Source organism: Equus caballus, chromosome 25 (assembly GCF_041296265.1).
Source record: "Equus caballus isolate H_3958 breed thoroughbred chromosome 25, TB-T2T, whole genome shotgun sequence".
In the NCBI taxonomy this organism is placed as follows: domain Eukaryota; kingdom Metazoa; phylum Chordata; class Mammalia; order Perissodactyla; family Equidae; genus Equus; species Equus caballus.
This window is the reverse complement of record NC_091708.1, coordinates 47,079,236-47,095,230: the sequence shown is the minus strand read 5'-3', so window position 1 is coordinate 47,095,230 and position 15,995 is coordinate 47,079,236. Positions and strand designations below refer to the sequence as shown.

Here is a 15,995-nt window from a genome sequence, read left to right as displayed (position 1 = left end):
GGGCCCTGGTCGGGGGAGAGAGTGGACAATGATGGTCATAGGAGATCCTCAGGGGCACCCTCAACTTTGTCCTCAAGGCCAGTGAGGCTGGTCACAAGGAAAGCCACTCCAGGCTCTCCTCTCTCCCTCTCACAGAGGAGCTACACCACAGCTGATAAGAGGCTCATGTTCTGGCTCTCAGGGTGTTCGGCAGCCCCAAACTCCTGACACAAGCAGCAGGCTGGCATGGATCTTTACAAAGACAACCTTTATTAACAGTCACAGGCCACAAGGGCGAGGTCTAAGGTGAAAGAAGAGCCGCAGCTCTTCCCCCACTCACCTGGCCTGGGCACCCGCTGGCGGAGGGACAAGGTGAGGGGCCTCCCATGGTGGTGAGACTACAAGCAGGACCCTCCCCACAGCCCAGGGGGGTGTGGGGGCCTCAGAGAAGCCCTGAGTAGAGCTGGCCCATAGCTTGCCCTCCCTGCAGCCTGTGTGAGGGCAGGGCCAGGACCCCCACTGATGGCCTGTGCCCAGAGCTTTTCTTGTCACCCAGGGCCAGTGGAGGTTGGCAGCTGCCTCTCTTGGCACCCAAGACAGCGAAAGAAGACAGCTGCTGTCATGAAGAACAAAGACATTGTGAAGACAGACTTGCTGGGGGCCGAGTCGTTGATGGGTACAGTGGAGACAGGGCCCTCCCCACCTGTGGCCTCATCAGCTGTCCTTGTTGCCTCCACTGCTTTTCTGCTCAGAGGCTGTGGCTTTAGTCAGATTCCCTGCTTCCCTCTTCAGGACACTAAGCAGAGTCTGTGAGCTCTCCAGGATCTGGGAACAGAGATAGGCACAAGACAGTTCCTCCCATTGAAAAGCTCTTGTGGCCCAGCCCCCCTCACACACTGTGCCAGGGCCAGACTGTGGGGTCTATGGGACAGGAGCAGGTGAGAAAAAGCCCCTGAGGGGACAGGCGAACAGGATCAGCGGGGCCCTTTTCCCTCTGAGTCTAACCCAAAGCCCCTCCGTTGCACCCTGGGAAAGCTAGGCCATGTGAGCCCTGGCTCCTGCTGCCACTCTGCTGCTGCCCTTCTGCTGCTCATGGTACCCAGTACGGTGCAAAGAACAGGACCTACGATGCACCAGGCCCCACTGACAGCTGCGCTGTCACTCCACAGTGGGTCCGGCCACACCGCTGTCCTGTCGCCTCTGCTTGTGGGCAGCCTCAGGCCAAAAACCACCTAGGGACTCCCCGAGCCCCACCTTGAGGTAGGCGGCCTCCGTCTCTGCGATGGTCCGGTCAAACTCGTTGCGAGAGGCGATCTTGCGTGCCAGGTTCTCGTTGACTCGGGCCAGCTTCTCTGTCAACTGTCTCACTTCGTTCTGCAGCCGCTGCTTCTCGTCCTCCTCCTGCTGGATCTGCCGGCACAACTCGTCCCGCTTCTGGCACAGGTCCTCGATGCCTAGGGTGGGTGGGGAGGCGCAGGCGCTGTGGGCCCAGGGCAGGAAGGAGCACCACCCCTCCCAGTCTGAAGCCCACCGCTTTGTAACACAGAAGGGTGGTGGCGGGCCCGGATGCCAGCAGAGTCACCTTCCGCCCGGCCCGGCCAGTGTCCACCTCCAGGGTCTCAGGGTTAAACAAGGCACCGCACGAGACCGCCGCGGGGCCGGGGACAGCGCATGCTCAAGCCCTCCGTCCTCCTGCTCGCCCCACAGATATCCAGCCCTCGGCTACGCCACACTCTGGCCGCGCGCGGGGCAGGTCCGCACGGCCTCCGCGCCACCCGGCTGGACACGTACGCACCGGCCGCGCGCTGCGGGCCGTCCCGCCTGGGCCTGCGGGCCGCCAAGCCCCGCGCCCTCCCGCTGCCCGGGGGCCCGCCGCGCGGCCGCTCACACTTGACCAACTCGTTGTTGTAATTCTGCAGCGCCGCGCCCTGCTGGGTCATGGTAGCCGCCCGGGCTCGGCCGCGCCAACCGCCGCTACAGCATCGCCGCCCGCGCCTGCGCACTGCCTCCCGACGGCGTGCCCGCCACAAGACACCGCCGCGCGCCTTGTGTGCATCATCGCCGTGCGCGCCCAACCCTGCGTCAACTCCGCGCGCCGGGCCGGCGGCTCTGGGGGCAGATGGCGGCGGCGGCGGCGGCGGCGGCGGCGGCGGCGGCGGCGGAGGGGTGCGGCGACCCCGGGCCTGCGCAGGAGCTGCTGGTGGCCTGGAATACCGTGAGCACCGGGCTAGTGCCGCCGGCCGCGCTAGGACTGGTGAGGCCCGGGAGGAGGCTTTGTTGGGGCGCCCGCCCTCGGGTCCCTGCGGCGCCATCCTCGCCCGCCCCTGTCCTGCCCCCTCCTCCACGGTCTCGCCTCGTTCGGCTCCCCGCAACCCTTCCGCGGTGTCGGGCCGGCATGCGCGCCCCGCGGACCAGGGGCAGCGGGGTTTCCACAGCCTCCCCTCCGCCCGTCCCTTCCCCACCTCTCCCCGCCTCTCCGCTGTGTTCCCTCCTTACGGTTGCCTGCACGCCAGGCGTCCTCCCGGACCAGCGGTGCGGTCCCGCCGAAGGAGGAGGAGCTGCGGGCGGCGGTGGAAGTTCTGAGGGGCCACGGTCTGCACTCAGTCCTGGAGGAGTGGTTCGTAGAGGTGCTGCAGAACGATCTACAGGCCAACATCTCCCTCGAGTTCTGGAATACCATCTCCCAGCGCGAGAACTGTGCGGACGAGCCTCAGTGCCTTCTGCTGCTCCTTGACGCTTTCGGCCTGCTGGAGAGCCGTCTGGATCCCTACCTGCATAGCCTAGAGCTCCTGGAGAAATGGACTCGCCTGGGCTTGCTGATGGGCACCGGCGCTCAGGGGCTTCGGGAAAAAGTCCACACCACGTTGCGGGGCGTCCTGTTCTTTTCCACTCCCAGAACCTTTCAGGAGATGATCCAGCGCCTCTATGGGCGCTTCTTGAGAGTCTATATGCAGAGTAAGAGAAAGGGAGAAGGGGGCACAGACCCGGAACTGGAGGGGGAATTGGACAGCAGGTATGCCCGACGCCGGTACTACCGGCTTCTGCAGAGCCCGCTGTGTGCGGGATGTGGCAGTGACAAGCAGCAATGCTGGTGCCGCCAGGCGCTGGAGCAGTTCCATCAGCTGAGCCAGGTCCTGTGAGTACTCACACTTGTGTGGTCTTGCCCTTGTCCCTCCTGACTCCCACTTGCTCCCCTGTGTCCAGCTAGTCTCTGCAGAGAGCTGGTAAGCTGGCTGGGGGTCCCTGCCACCTGTCCTGGTAGCCACAGACATGACAGAGGGAGGGTCCCCAGGATCCCTGTGCTGCAGGTTTGCGCCTTTTGTTTTGGATGCAGGTGTGTCTCTCTCTCACTCACGCTAGCCCAGGGTTCCATGCTTTGCTTACGCTAAGATCTTGTGTGAGTCCAAGCTTCCTGGGCTACACAGAATTCTGCCGTACCTTCTGTAGGCTAACTAGGGGAGAAGTGATGTTCATCCTACCCTGTAACTGCAAAAGGTGGGCTTGTTGCTTTTCCTCTCCAGAATGAGTTGGAGATTAGGCCGACATGCTGGGCAAGTGATTGCCTTCTCAACCTTTTGAAGAGGGAAGGCTTTTGTTGTTGTTGTTAGCACTAGGTTTTTATTGCACGGGTCCTCCACTCTCTGTGGCCACGTAAGACAATTTTGTCACTTTGAGTGCAGTGGTGGCAGTACAACTGCCAAGGGAGTGGTCCTGTTGCTGGCAGGGGCCAGGGAGGCCCTGAAGGGCTTCTGTTGGGTTCATTCCAGATGAAAGTTACCTAGAAAGGTTCTTTTTCATCTCTTCTTGCATCCCTTTCTTATTGTAGATGAGGGTCTGTGCTGAAAAGCAGACACAGCAGTATCTATATTTAAGTGGCCAGAGAAGGGATGTATTAAGCTGTTGTTTCACAGCCATTTCTAGATGAGGCTTTGGTCCTTGGTAGCCATATACGCAGCTCACCTGGGGAAGGCCAGTGCCCTGGCCCGGGCAGACAGGCCCGCTGAGGAGGGAGGGTAGTGCCTTGTCCGTGCTCCGTCCTCCCAGGGACTTTTCCTCGAAGCCCTTGGCACACTTGTGCCCCCTACCAGGAGGGCTGTGGAGAGGTGTGCACTGGATGTGCGCTGCATGCTCACAGGCAGGACTCTCCTCCAGACACAGGCTCAGTCTGCTGGAGCGGGTCAGTGCTGAGGCCGTGACCACCACCTTGCACCAGGTGACGCGGGAGCGGATGGAGGACCGCTGCCGGGGCGAGTACGAACGCTCCTTCCTGCGTGAGTTCCACAAGGTGAGGCCGCTCCCTCGGGCCAGGTCCATTTGGACTGGAGGATAGGCTTCTGGCAAACCCAACACTCTGGCTTCAGAAGCGGCCAGAGAATGGAGACCTCACTGGCAGCTGAAGCTGTCTTGGTGCTGGGTGGAGGCCAGTTTTTCTGGGCCCACCCTGGTGACAGTGAGGAAGAGCCTGTGACATGCTCAGCGAGGTCTGTGCACAGTCCCATGGCTGCAGGCAGTGCCAAGGTCTGGGGTGTCCCACTGAGGGGCCTCGGGGTGCCCATGCTGTTAGAGTGTGGTCTGGGGCTCTGCTCTGGGCTCCCCAGAGTCATGGAGGAGCTGGGTCCAGCCTCGGGCCATCCAGCCTGCTCCCCTTCCCCCTTGTGTTTCTCTGCTGTTTCCTAGTGTTCACCTCCCGAGGATGCAGATTAGCTGCGACAGAGAATTCAAAGCAAGTGTCCCTCCTTGTAACAGTGGTCTGAAGTGGGTGGGAGCCTAGAGGCTTGGTTGGGGCAGCTGTGCTACCCCCAGGTGGCAGTGTCCAGGTGGTCTCATTGGTGGTTGGATGGTCTGTGGGGGGACGTATGCGTCCTCAGGTCCATGTGGCAGTATCTCCTGTAGATTTACGTGTGTGCGTTTGAAATGTTCTCAGTATACGCTGTGTTGTCTGCACGTGGGGGGCTGGTTGTGTACTTGGCCCCAGGGCAAGTCTGTCCGCTCAGGTGGAGGCGAGCACATTCTCAGTGCCCTGCGTCAGGGTCGCTGTAGCCAGAGACAAGTGTGGGCACTGATGCACTTGGAGGGGTGTGGGGGTGCATTGATGGAGGGCCTGGGACTCCTCCTTTGGTCTCCTCATCCTGCTGATTGGCATGTGCTCCTGGCCTCCAGAGCAGGTGGCCTTGGGGAATCCCCTGGGCCTGGCCAGCAGGGTAGGTAGCTGTGGGCTTCTCCCAGCCTCTCTTCTGGATCAGGCTGGGGCTCAGCCCCCACCATCCGACACCTGTGCTCTCCCGACAGTGGATCGAGAGGGTGGTTGGCTGGCTGGGCAAGGTGTTCCTGCAGGACAGCCCCGCCAGGCCTGCATCCCCTGAGGCTGGCAACACGCTGCGCCGCTGGCGCTGCCACGTGCAGAGGTTCTTCTACCGCGTCTATGCCAGCCTCCGCATCGAGGAGCTCTTCAGCATCATCCGAGGTCGGCCCCCACACACCTGCCTTCCTTGTGCCTGTGCCCTTCAGCTCCGTGGGTGGGGAGGGACACTTGGGGCTGTGCTGTCTGAGTGTATCCTGGTGTGGCTCATCCCAACCCACTGTCGGGATCAGGTGTGAAATGGTGCCTGATGGTGCTTCTGGGTGTCTACCCCTGTCCCTCAGCCTCACTTCCCTGCTCTGGACTGGCCTGTGAGCGTTGTTCTGTCCCTCTGCCCTCTAGGCAGTTGTGGTCAAGTGTGTGGGCATGTGAAGGTGCAAGGGCAACGTGTGGCACCTGCAGGTGTCAGTCCTGGTTGTCAGACGTAGGTGTGGCTGCTCGACGTTTGGCTGGCTGCCTCCGTGTCCTCTCTCATACCCACAGTGAGTGTGCACCATGGATGTGTTTGCAAGCCCTGACCCTCTTCCTGCAGACTTCCCGGACTCTCGGCCAGCTGTCGAGGACCTCAAGTACTGCCTGGAAAGAACTGACCAGAGGCAGCAGCTGCTCGTGTCCCTCAAGGCCGCCCTGGAGACGCGTCTCCTCCACCCAGGTGCCTTGGGCTCTGCCCACCCACTGTTGAGCCCTGGGAGCCAGACCCCGGAGCCTCAGGGTCCAACCTGCCAGCCTGCAGGGCCTAGGCAGGAAGCGGGTTAAGGAAAAGCCTTGTGCAGTCTTCAGGGGAGGCTGGGGACCCTCTGCTTCACCCTCCTTTGAAGGGAGTCGTGGGAACTGACAGGTTTGGCCTGGGCGTGGAGGCAGTGCATGATCCCCCCAGAATGAACTGCCTGCTAAGAGGGGGCTTGGATCTTGGAAAGTTCTGGAGAAAGCATGTGTGAGTGGGTGTAGGTGGGGGGAGAAGGGGGCAGCTCCTGCAGGTCGCGCCGGTCTAGGGAGTGAGGTCCAGTGGCAACCTGAGGACCACCTGACCAGTGTGCAGCTGCTCAATGTCCCTGTGTTGTCCTGGGTGCCACTGTGACCCTGTCTCTTTCTCCTGACCCTAGGTGTCAACACGTGTGACATCATCACTCTCTACATCTCCGCCATCAAGGCACTCCGGGTGCTGGACCCCTCCATGGTCGTCCTGGAGGTGGCATGTGAGCCCATCCGCCGCTACCTGAGGTGGGTGTCACGCTGGCTCCAGGAGCTGCTCAGACTTGGGGGAGCTGAGCTCCCTGTGGGGGCAGTGCAGCTGGGGATGTGGCCCTTGGGACACCAGGGCCACTCCGTCCCTCCTGCTGGGCCGAGGGGCCTCGCCTTTCCTCTTACTGACGCCAGTTCCTGTCCCTGTCACTCATTGTCACCATGCCTGTGTGCAGGCGCTGGGGGCCCCGCTTGGCAGCCCAGCAGAGAGGTGCCCCTGCTCAGTTTTGCCTTGCACTGACCAGGCCCCCAGGCTAGCTGGGGAGGAGTGGGGCCCTTGCTCAGCCTTTCCCATAATGAGGAACAGAGACTCAGGCTGTCTGCGGGAGAACGTGTTGGAGCCACTGCCGTGGCACAGCTACCCAGAGACCTGGGGGAGCTGGGAGCATCTGGAGCTGCTCTGACTGGTATCTGCTGTCTCTCAGCCATGAACAGCCTGGCTTTATGTCTGTCTTGTCAGCTTAGCTCCTGCTGCCCCCAGAAAATGGTGGTGTTTTGTTTTAATGTTTTTTTTCTTCTGAGAAAAAGTTTCATGGATCTGCTTTTAGCGTTGGCCAACTGGTGCTGGCTGCAGGGGTCAGGTGGGATCATGTGGTCAGGCAGGGCCAGCAGCAGGAGGCACCATGTGGGCCCGCATTACTCATACCCGGCAGGACGCGGGAGGACACAGTGCGACAGATCGTGGCTGGGCTGACAGGGGACTCAGATGGGACAGGAGACTTGGCTGTTGAGCTGTCCAAGACAGACCCGGCAAGCCTGGAGACTGGCCAGGACAGTGAGGACGACTCCGGCGAGCCCGAGGACTGGGTCCCCGACCCTGTGGATGCTGACCCAGGTCCACCCCCGCCAGCCCCACAGGCTCTGGATTGTGAGGGAGGGTCCAGTGGCACTCTGCTTGAGTTTGTTGCCATGAGTGTTTTGGGACTTGAGGGGTCAGTGGTCAGTGCCCAGCCCAGTCCAGTTTCCCGGGGTGCTTGAGCTGGCTGTGGCGGGCTCGTGGTGGGCCGTGTCCCCATCCAGGCCCACAGGAGGGCGCCTGCTTGCCCACCTGCCTCGCTGCTCCTGCTGCTGGTGGAGAGGATTCCTTGGTGGCTTGTGCACTCACTGCCTCGACCTGGGCCTTGTGGGCTCCACAGGGTGGGCCCTGCCTAGGTGCAGATGACGTTGCCTCCGTCCCCACGAGGTGCCAGTGGTGCCCCCTCCTTGTGCTGTGCAGGGAAGTCCAGCTCCAAGCGGCGCTCCTCGGACATCATCAGCCTGCTGGTTAGCATCTACGGCAGCAAGGACCTCTTCATCAACGAGTATCGCTCACTGCTGGCTGACCGCCTCCTGCACCAGTTCAGCTTCAGCCCTGAGCGGTGAGGCCTGCGAGGCGCCGCCGGGCTCCGGGGCTGCCATGCGCTCTGCGTCTGACCGCCCTCTGTCGACTGCTGTGTCTGCGAGGAGCTGTGTCGCCTGAGGCTGGGCAGGGACTGGCCTCGGCTCAGCTGCTGCCTGGGCGGGCCCTGGTGCAGGGGGAGCAGGTCTCTGGGGACTTGCAGGCCTCTGCCGGGACGGAGCAGGCACGGGGCTGTGATGGCTGGAGCTGCACTTCCTGCTTCTCTTCCACACCTGGGGGCATCCCTTCCCTGCATGGGGGTGCCTGTGCAGCCTGTATGGAGGTGTTGGGTGCTCTGCTGTGGGTGCTGGTTGGGGCAGGGACATGCCACACCCCCTAAGACATGTGTCCTTCCAGGGAGATCCGCAACGTGGAGCTGCTGAAGCTGCGCTTTGGCGAGGCCCCGATGCACTTCTGTGAGGTCATGCTGAAGGTGGGCGCCCAGGGCTCCCTGCCCACCTGTCCTGGTCTCCCCAGACCAGACCCAGGGTCTTTGTGAGACCCCTGTCTCCTTACCCCAGGACATGGCAGACTCCCGCCGAATCAATGCCAACATCCGTGAGGAGGATGAGAAGCGGCCCGTGGAGGAGCAGCCGCCATTTGGGGTCTATGCTGTCATCCTGTCCAGCGAGTTCTGGCCGCCCTTCAAGGACGAGAAACTAGAGGTCCCTGAGGACATCAGGGAGGCCCTGGAGGTCTACTGCAAGAAGTATGAGAAGCTGAAGGTACTGTCCAGGCTCCCCTGTGGCAGGGGCGAAGCACAGGTGGGCTGCGGCCTGACCTGGTGCCCCTTCCACACCTGGCTTGCTCAGGACAGTGCCAGGCTGCGCAGGGACAGCAGGGCATGGCCGTCTCTGCAGTCGCTCTCGCTCTTCCTGCCGTGCCCTTCTGATGCCCCTCACGTGTCTCTGCATTGGGGCGAGAGGGTGGGGCCAATGCTGTGCTCCCCCTGCCTTCCCTTCTAGGAGCCTGCGTGCGAGCACGTGTGCGTGGATGGGCATGCGTGCATGTGCTCTTGCATGTACTTGAGGTGGGGACGCATCGCCTGTCTGAGCGTCCTCTTCCACCGTTCACCCTCTGGCCTTTCAGACTGGGGTTTGGCGTGCCACGCTTGCCCCAGGGAGAGTCAGGGGGCGTCCACCCAGGAGCCTCCAGGAAGTCTCCAGATTGCTCTCGAGGCATATGAGCTCCGTGACCCTACTGTGTCCCTGGCCTTACCCCAGCTTACTTCCCTGGAAGCTGCTTTCCTGCCTTCCAGGGCGCTGGAAGAACAGTGCCGACTGCTGTTGGGGCCCTGGGGGTATGGGCTCAGTGAGGAGGAGAGGCTGGAGCACTGCAGGTGTGCGGTGTGGTGAGGAGCGGGGCCGGGATGGGGACTAGCTGAGTTCTGCGCTTGTCCCTTCCAGCGGCTAAGCCCGGCAGTCCTGGGGCGGGGAGTCCAGGTGGTAGATGTGGCAGGAGGGGCCTGGTGTGGGCAGGAGGTGACAGTATGTAGGAGGGCCTTTCCTTCCAGGTGATGGTACAGCAGAGATGTGGTGGGAGAGAGGAGGGAGTTAGGACTTGTCCCAGGTTTCTGGGGACAGGTGGAGAAGCAGGGTCTGGGGTGTTCAGTCTGACAAGTGGGTTGTGGGGCCTGAGAGGCCGCAGGGTGCAGCCCAGAGAGCACTTCGGCCTGAGGGGACACTGAGCACCCAAGTGAGGATGAGTCCAGCAGGCACCCAGGGTGCAGACCCTGAGCCCCAGGAGCTCCTGGGACACCTCCAGAGATGGGGACCAGTAACCAGGGCTTGAAGAGTCCTTGGGACACAGCCCCAGGAGGGAGGCAGGTAGGGCTGGGGTGGAGTAGGTGGGGGGGGGGGGCAGCGGGAGAGGAGGCAGCTTCTCCAGGTTTGCTGTGAGAGAGGTGCTGGGTGTAGCTGCATTTGGTGTCATAGGCCAAGAACCTAGTTCCTAGAGAGGAGGGCTCAGTGCAGGACAGCCAGTCCCTGGACAGGGACTTCTTTCCAGAGATGAGGGCAGGGCCCTGGAGCGAGGAGGCTCGAGTGAACTTGCAGCCTTTGAGGGTCTGAGTGGCGCCTGCTGGCTACCCACCCCCCACCCCCCACCCCCCTGTACTTTCCACTCCTGCCTGTGTCATGGCGCTGGCTTGTGGAGCCTGCCAGCGCTGCACCACCTCCTCCTGGTTGAGGACATCTGTGTGCTCGGTGCCCTCTCCTCGCCCTTCTGGCTGCCCCGTTGGTGTGTAGCCTCCCTGTGCTCTCCATTGCCCCTGCCGGGAGAGGCCCGACTGGCCTCCACCAGGGTCTCCACTTGGGTCCCGGGGGTGGCTCAGCCACATCCTGCTGCTCAAGCTCAATGCACCTGATGTGATGCACCCAGTGCACTTGGTCTTCACTCCAGTTGCACTTGTAGTGGCTAGGGTGGGTCCTAAGGCTGTGTCAAGAGGGCAGGCCTGTGGCCACAATGCCTCTGCCTCCCACCAGCTGAGCTCCTGGCCTGAGGACTGTGGTGGACATGTGTGGGTGGTGGTGCAGCCCACAGTGTCCTTGCCTGTGCTGTCTGCTGCTGGGCCTTGCGTCTGCCCAGCTACAGGCTGGAGCGGTGGTTGTAAAAGTCATGGCCTTGGAGCCAGAGCTCCTGGCTGCAGCTTTGCTGGTTGCAACCTGGGCAAGCTGCGACTCTCCTTCCATTTTCTCGGCAAAGTAGGGATCGGTATTGCCGCCCCCCTGAGAGCTGTGGGGACTGTGGAAGGTCCTGTGGCTGTACTGGTGTCCTGGGGGCGGCCGTAGCAAAGTACCACAAATGGGGGCTTGAAGCAACAGAAGTTTATTGTCATAGTTCTGGCAGCTAGAAGTCCAAAGTCAGGGTGTCATAGGATTGTGCTCCCTCCCAAGGCTCCAGGGGAGAGTGCTTCCTTGCCTCGTCCAGCTTCTGGTGGCTCCAGGTGCTCCTTGGCTTGTAGCTGCATCACTTGAACTTCTGTCTCTGTTATCACGTGGCTTTTTCCTGTCTCTTTGTCTAAATTTCCCTTTTCTTGTAAGGACACTAGTCATATTGGATTAAGGGCTCACCCATCCTATTCCAGTATGACTTCATGTTAAATAGTTGTCATTTCTAGGTAAGGTTACATTCTGAGCTACTGGGTATTAGACTTTAATATCTTTTGGGGGAGGTCACAGTTCAACTCATGAGAGTCCACCATCTGGTACCCTAAAATGCTTGTCTTTCCCACGTGCAAAATCCATTCAGCCTATTCCAACATCCCCAAAGTCTTAACTTTTCCAGCACCAACTCTAGGTTCAGTCTCATCTACATGCCAAGTTAAGGTCCCAGATCTCAGCATCTACAGAACATCTCCGTCAGGTTCAGGAACAGTTCCTCCTGGAGCACAGCTCCTCCTCAGCTGTGGACCTGTGAAACCAGACAAGTAGCTGTCTGCTTCCAAAGGACAGTTGTGGGACAGGTGTAAGGCAGATACGCCATTCCCAAAGGGAGAAGCTGCCAGGAAGGAAGGAAAGAAGGAAGGAAGGAAGGGGTCTCAGGCCCTGAGCAAGTCTGAAGCCCAGCAGAGGAGGTTCTGTTTGATTTCAAGGACTGAGAAAACCTTCCTTGGCTTGAGGCTGTCTTCTCGGCCCACAGGGTGCCTCTGCTAGGCCTCTGCACTGAAGCTTCGCTCAGATTCATGCTCTCATTGGCTGTCTCTCCCTTTTGGTCCAGGCTGGCAGTGTTTCTACTGGTATAAAATCCTCAGAAACCTTGTTGGCCTCCACGCAGGTCATGGGCGTCCAAGCCATCAGTCACAGGCCCTCACATTTGTCTTGGACAGCCACTCTCTGTCCTGGCTTCTCTAAGCCTGCTGGTGGCTCCACCATCACATGCTCAACTCTTTGGCCACACTCTTGGCTCTGTCTTCAGAGCACACAGAAGAATGTCCTGATCATCAAGTGCCGCCTCCTGTGGCTCACCAGTTCTCTCCGCTTTGCCTCTTGCATTTTACTACCAGCGGCAAGGAAACACCAGGCTGCACCTTGCACACTTTGCTTGGAAATCTTGGCTAAATATCCCAGGTCATCACCTGCAAGTTCTGCTTCCCACTCAGCAGAACACGTCTCTGCTACCTTCTGATGAGGGTCACCCTTCCTCTTTCCATTGACGCTTGCTCCTTTCAACAGACTTCACCAGAGTGGCCTCTACTGTCCATGTTTCTACCAACAGTCTCTTCAGAGCAATCCAGGCTTTTACAAGCATGCGGCTCAGAACTCTCCCAGCCTCCACCCAGCTCCCAGCTCCACAGCCACTTCCACATTTTTAGTTACGTGTTACAGCAGCACCCCTGTCCCAGGATCAAAATCTGAATTGCTTTCCTGTGGCACCTACAACAAAGTACCACAAACCAGGTGGCTGAAAACGACAGAAATGTCTCAGTTCTGGAGGCCTCCAGACTCTGTGACCAAGGTGTTGGCAGGTCTGCGCTTCCTCTGAAAGCTGTAGGAGAGCCCTTCCTGCCTCTTTGGCTTCTGGTGGGGCCAGCAGTCCTTGGCATTTCTTGGCTTGTAGCCACATCACTCCCGTCTCTACCTCCATCTCACTTGGCTCTCTCGTGTCTGTGTCTTGACTCCATCTTCCCTCTCCTTGTAAGGACATCGATATGTTAGATTAGGGCCCACTCTATTCCAGGGTGACCTCATCTTAACTAATTACATCTGCAGCAATCCTGTTTCCGGGTCAGGCCCCATTCTGAGTTCCCCTGTTTCCAGGTCAGGGCCCATTCCAAGGTCCCCTGTTTCCGGGTCAGGCCTCATTCCAAGGTCCCCTGTTTCCGGGTCAGGCCTCATTCCAAGGTCCCCTGTTTCCGGGTCAGATCCCATTCCAAGGTCCCCTGTTTCCAGGTCAGGCCCCATTCTGAGGTCCTGGGGGGTAAGACTTGGGTCTCTTCTGGAGCCAGTTCAACTCCTAGCAGCAGCCCTCATGGTTAGGCCCTCAGGGTTACGTCATGATGGTTGAGGGAGGGGGGACTGGAGCCCCGCCTTGTGCTCATCCTGCTGCTGCCTGTCTGCCTGCTGGGGGGTCGGGGGAGCAGGTCAGGGAGCCCTTTCCTCAGCTGGGGCCAGGTAGCAGAGCTTTGTCCAGCTGGACCCAGCCAGATCTGCTGGGCTGCTTGTGCTGACCCCAGCCCTCCCCAGGCCATGCGGACCCTCAGCTGGAAGCACACCCTGGGCCTAGTGACCATGGATGTGGAGCTGGCCGACCGCACCCTGTCTGTGGCAGTGACCCCTGTGCAGGCGGTGGTCTTGCTGTACTTCCAGGACCAAGGTAAGCCTACCAGACCCTAGCCGGCCTGCCCCAGCCATGCCTCCTGGGAGCCAGTGCTGGGTCCTGATCTCTGTCTGCTGAGGGGTGGGCCATGCAGGCAGCAGCCCCTTCCCTCCCCTTTCCCATGGGGCCTGGCTGGGCCGCCTGGTCCCTCTGACCTCTGGGAAGCTGAACTGGGCTAACAAGGTGGAGGGAGGCTCGGCCTTGCCCAGTCTGCCCAGAGTGCCTGGCTGCCCCGCACACAGCCAGCTGGACGCTGGAGGAGCTGAGCAAGGTGGTGAAGATGCCCGTGGCGCTGCTGCGGCGGCGGATGTCAGTGTGGCTGCAGCAAGGTGTGCTGCGGGAGGAACCTGCCGGCACCTTCTCTGTGGTCGAAGAGGAGCGGCCCCAGGACCGAGACAACATGGTGCTCATTGACAGCGATGACGAGAGCGACTCGGGCATGGCCTCCCAGGCTGACCAGAAGGAGGAGGAGCTGCTGGTGCGCCCGGGGGTGGGGTGGCGCAGGGGGATGGCTGGCTTGGGTTTCCGTGTGGTAGTAGCCTGGATGGTGGCCTGCCTGATGGCTGGCCTGGCCGCTGTCCCCCTAGCTCTTCTGGACGTACATCCAGGCCATGCTGACCAACCTGGAGAGCCTCTCGCTGGAGCGCATCTACAGCATGCTCCGCATGTTTGTGGTGACTGGGCCAGCGCTGGCTGAGATTGACCTGCAGGAGCTCCAGGGCTTCCTGCAGAAAAAGGTGCGCGACCAGCAACTCATCTACTCGGCCGGCGTCTACCGCCTGCCCAAGAACTGCAGCTGACCTGCCAGGCCCTTCCCACACCATCCCTGCCTCATCCTCACCTCGGCGTGTCCTGCTCAGCCCACCCGCCCCTCACCCAGTGCCCCCCATGCTCCTGCCCAGCTCCCACACGCCCCTGCCCAGCCCCGAGACTACAGAGTAAAGCAGATGGTTCTTCATCCTTTCCCTGTCCTGGTGGCTTTGTGGGCCCCTCAGGGACAGGTGATCCAGGGTCTCCCTCCAGATGAGCCTCCCTGTCACCTGGCAGGGCCTCCCTCCTTGGGAGCAGATGAGGGAAGCTGCCCGAGGAGCCAGCCCAGCCCTGGCCTGCACACCTGTCTTTGGGCTCCAAACCTGAAGGAGTCCTGGCACGTGGGTGACTCTGGGCTGCACCAGCCAGGGTAGGGCTTCAGATCTGAGGCCTGAGGCTCAGGCAGACGTGCACCAGGGCTTGGCTTCCCTCGAACCACCCCTGGGGCCTCCAGCTGCAGCCTCACTCCTCTGGCCTTTGAAAGGAACCTTTAGGGTCACCCTCCCTCTACCCAACCTGAGGGTCTGGCCCCGAGGTGCTGAGCGGAGAGCCCCAGGGCTGCTGCTGGGACGTGCGGGCTTGGTAAGAGGGGCTTGGTAAGAGGCTAGCGTTGGCTGAGCTTCCCCTGCTAAGGCAAGAACTTCCCGCATCTGCAGCAGGAGGGGCTGACCGGGACGCACGCTGGGGCAGAAGGACTGTCCCACGCTAGGGCTGGGCTGCTGCAGTGCTCGGGGCTCACAGTGAAGTGTGCTTTCAGAAAGCCGCCAGACGTGTGGCCTCAGTGCTCGTGTCCTGAGATGAAGGGCCCCACGAGCCCAGCCTTCCCCAGCGCAGGGGCGCAGGGCTGGTGTGTCCAGAACACAGGGTCCTGTCCAAGGCCCATTTGGGGACCCAGCACTGTCCAGGCTCAGGAGGCAGCGGAAGGTTGGCTCCACCCAGGCCTTCAGAGTTGCCCTGGGCGCCACAGCCTCCGTTGCTGAGAACTTGCTGGTCTGACAGGACCTGCTCTAGTCTGGTGGTGCTGTCCTCACAGGCAACAAAGGCCCTTTGGAACCTGCATCCCCACTGTTCCGCTCTCGCCCAGGAGCGGTTCATTCCTAGGCCCCAGACAGCTCCTGAATCCCCACCAGGCTGCCTCCCAGTGCTCGCCCCAATCTCTCTGCTTTGCCCTGCTCCGCATAGGAGTCCTGATGGCAGTCCCACTTCCAGAACTTTCTCTCCTTACTCCAGAGAATTCTGTTTGCACAGGGCTGAAAGGAGGAAATGGTAGGAGTTAGGCACATTAGCCTGAGCCATTTGAGGAGTTTGACGAGCCAGCAGCTCCCTCCCTTAGCCTCCATGTGCCAGTCTGCTCCAGGGCTGGCTGTGCTGGGGGCACAAGGGGAGCTGCTGCCCTCCTCTGACTTCTAGTGGAGGCCCTCCCTGGCACCAGGCTGGGTGCGCCTTCGTCATCTTAACCAGGATGCAAACCTGCTGGACTGGCCTGGCAAGGTGGCAGCACTAGCCCCTGGGCACACCTGTTCTATGTTCCTTTGGACTTGGTTTGCGGACGAGCGTGGTAAAACTCAGTGTGTCTTGGGTCACAACATCACTCAAGAGGTGCAGAGGTGTGCAAGGAGCTGCTGGCTGGTCCCTGAGGGCCCCACCAGGAGGGGGGCACCTGTGCCAGGAGTCAGGGAGGTCCCTGGTGGCCAGGGGCCAGCTGGGGCCAAGCTGTGCCCTTCCCCCTGGTGCCCAGTGGGATCATCGTGGGACGTGGGACGCGCGTTTCCTCCTGCTTGTGGTTTGCTTGGCAGGTCCTCAGGAGTGGGCAGGGGCCGGGAGGAGGCTGAAGTTAACCCTGACCACGCCAGCCTGCAGGCAAGTCCCTTGAGCGGCGCTTGCCTGGTCTGCAGGAAGCTGCAAGGGAAC

At 61.0% G+C, this 15,995-nt stretch overlaps 2 protein-coding genes across 2 annotated transcripts; one reads left to right on the top strand and one right to left on the bottom strand.

Annotated features, from left to right (window-relative positions):
- Nucleotides 1–228: 228 nt before the first annotated feature.
- On the bottom strand, nt 229–2,057 carry SSNA1 (SS nuclear autoantigen 1). The gene is made up of 3 exons (XM_023629463.2): nt 1,868–2,057; nt 1,234–1,433; nt 229–804 (listed from the first exon to the last, which is right to left on the bottom strand). Exons 1-3 carry the CDS (start codon nt 1,917–1,919, stop codon nt 694–696), a joined length of 363 nt encoding a protein of 120 aa, XP_023485231.1. The 5' UTR covers nt 1,920–2,057; the 3' UTR covers nt 229–693.
- ANAPC2 (anaphase promoting complex subunit 2) lies at nt 1,928–14,234 on the top strand. Its single transcript, XM_023629446.2, has 13 exons — nt 1,928–2,233; nt 2,493–3,115; nt 4,132–4,264; nt 5,269–5,443; nt 5,871–5,990; nt 6,442–6,559; nt 7,234–7,415; nt 7,797–7,938; nt 8,316–8,391; nt 8,480–8,683; nt 13,142–13,271; nt 13,517–13,752; nt 13,862–14,234. Exons 1-13 carry the CDS (start codon nt 2,099–2,101, stop codon nt 14,072–14,074), a joined length of 2,487 nt encoding a protein of 828 aa, XP_023485214.2. The 5' UTR covers nt 1,928–2,098; the 3' UTR covers nt 14,075–14,234.
- Nucleotides 14,235–15,995: the final 1,761 nt, after the last annotated feature.